At 38.7% G+C, this 1608-nt stretch overlaps 1 protein-coding gene across 2 annotated transcripts in view; it reads left to right on the forward strand.

Moving 5' to 3' along the window:
* LOC116379115 (ladderlectin-like) overlaps window positions 1–1407 on the forward strand; it is a 2743-nt gene extending 1336 nt beyond the window's left edge. For both annotated transcript variants that reach the window (XM_031841044.1, XM_031841043.1), the window contains 3 exons: window positions 57–191; window positions 601–712; window positions 1055–1407. In XM_031841044.1, coding sequence (XP_031696904.1) covers window positions 57–191; window positions 601–712; window positions 1055–1122 — 315 coding nt within the window. In that variant the 3' untranslated portion in view covers window positions 1123–1407. The remainder of the gene's footprint in view (window positions 1–56; window positions 192–600; window positions 713–1054) is intronic.
* Window positions 1408–1608: the final 201 nt, after the last annotated feature.

Genomic DNA, 1608 nt, shown 5'->3' on the forward strand with positions numbered 1-1608 from the left:
CTCTCTCTCTCTCTCTCTCTCTCTCTCTCTCTCTCTCTCTCTCTCTCGTACTGTAGAAAAACTGTCTGTCCCTGGGTGGAAACCTTGCATCCGTCCACAGCTTCCTGGAGTACCATGAGATTCAGTGGATCATCGTGAGCAGCAGTCATGAGTCTAAATCAACCTGGATTGGAGGCTCTGATGCACAAGAGGTATTTATTTCGTCATTGCCCCATTTGCAAATATTGCTCACAAAATACATATAATATCCATTATATGTTATTATAATTCATTCCATATGTGTTGATTATGTATTATATATGAAACGTTACTCAAACTTTACCATATTATATGAACAGGTATAATATTACTTTCTCTCTCTTTTGCTCCGCTCCACTCCAGTTCCATGGCCATTTCTTAAAAGTGCTCTTTCTATTACTATTTGTATTATTTGTATTTTATATACTTTATAATTGTATTATATTTTCTGCAACATGGATAACATGGATTGCTCCTCCGGGGACCAATTAGCTTATCTTAAGTTACTTTCTTAAGTTACTTAAATCAAATAACTTGAACACTTTTATTTCTTGTAATACTCGATTCTATTCTTTCTTCCAGGACAAGAAATGGTTCTGGAGTGACGGTACTCTTTTCAGCTACTCAAACTGGTGTGCTGGAGAGCCTAACAACCAGAACGGCAAGCAGCATTGTCTGCAGATGAATTATGGAGGTAAAACAACACAGCGCTTGTTGTAGGAGTGATACTAGTGATAAGAGGAGAGTGAACTGCATGTATTTATGTTCTGGTAACCGCTCATCACATCGACTTCACACTCGTTGGCTGTGTTGTTTAGCACTCAAAGAAGTTTTGAGTGTGAAGTTGTTTAGATGAGCAGCTCTCTAACAGACTGTATCTCAAGGACCTCTGGTGTTACATTGTTCACCTTTTGACAATGATTTGATTTGCATTAGTGACTCTAGTGTTAGCTGACTTCATCCATCAATAATTATTGGTCACATGAAACAGTTTGAGTAACATTCACTGACTCTCCTTTTTGTGTTGTACTTGCAGCTGGGAAGTGCTGGGACGACGTAGAGTGCAGCTATAAAATACCGTCTGTGTGTGTCAAGAGAGTCTGATTGGTGGACTGACAGCGAGGCATGCAGTACCCGTAACACAGAGGGAGTCCTGTTGTGTGCATGATCGCAAATACATCTGACTGTATTTCATATCTATAGCTTTCTTTTCTATCGCTGTAACGCTACTTAAAGAACGATACGACAAGTGACATCAACAGGAGCTGGACTGTCTTTGAGGCCTTGTGCCTTAATAAGAGTGTTTTATGGAGCGAATCCTTTTAGCACAACATATATTCTACACATATAACCCTTCTTTCTTTCTGCATGAATAAAAGACTCAAGCATTCAAACAAGCTGGTCTGTCATACATCTATCCATACATCTTTCCATGTTGAACCTCAAACAGCTCCAACTATATGAGTGAATACTATTTCACACTTTGCATGTTTTGAGTAATTAATAGAAGTTTTAAACCACAGAATAACATGTGGGATGTGTAACTCACCTTTCAGGTCAAGATTTGTGTCATCAACCGGGAAAAAAAGA

This window comes from Anarrhichthys ocellatus, unplaced genomic scaffold (genome assembly GCF_004355925.1).
Source record: "Anarrhichthys ocellatus isolate YVR2014 unplaced genomic scaffold, GSC_Weel_1.0 scaffold3728, whole genome shotgun sequence".
Lineage (NCBI taxonomy): Eukaryota > Metazoa > Chordata > Actinopteri > Perciformes > Anarhichadidae > Anarrhichthys > Anarrhichthys ocellatus.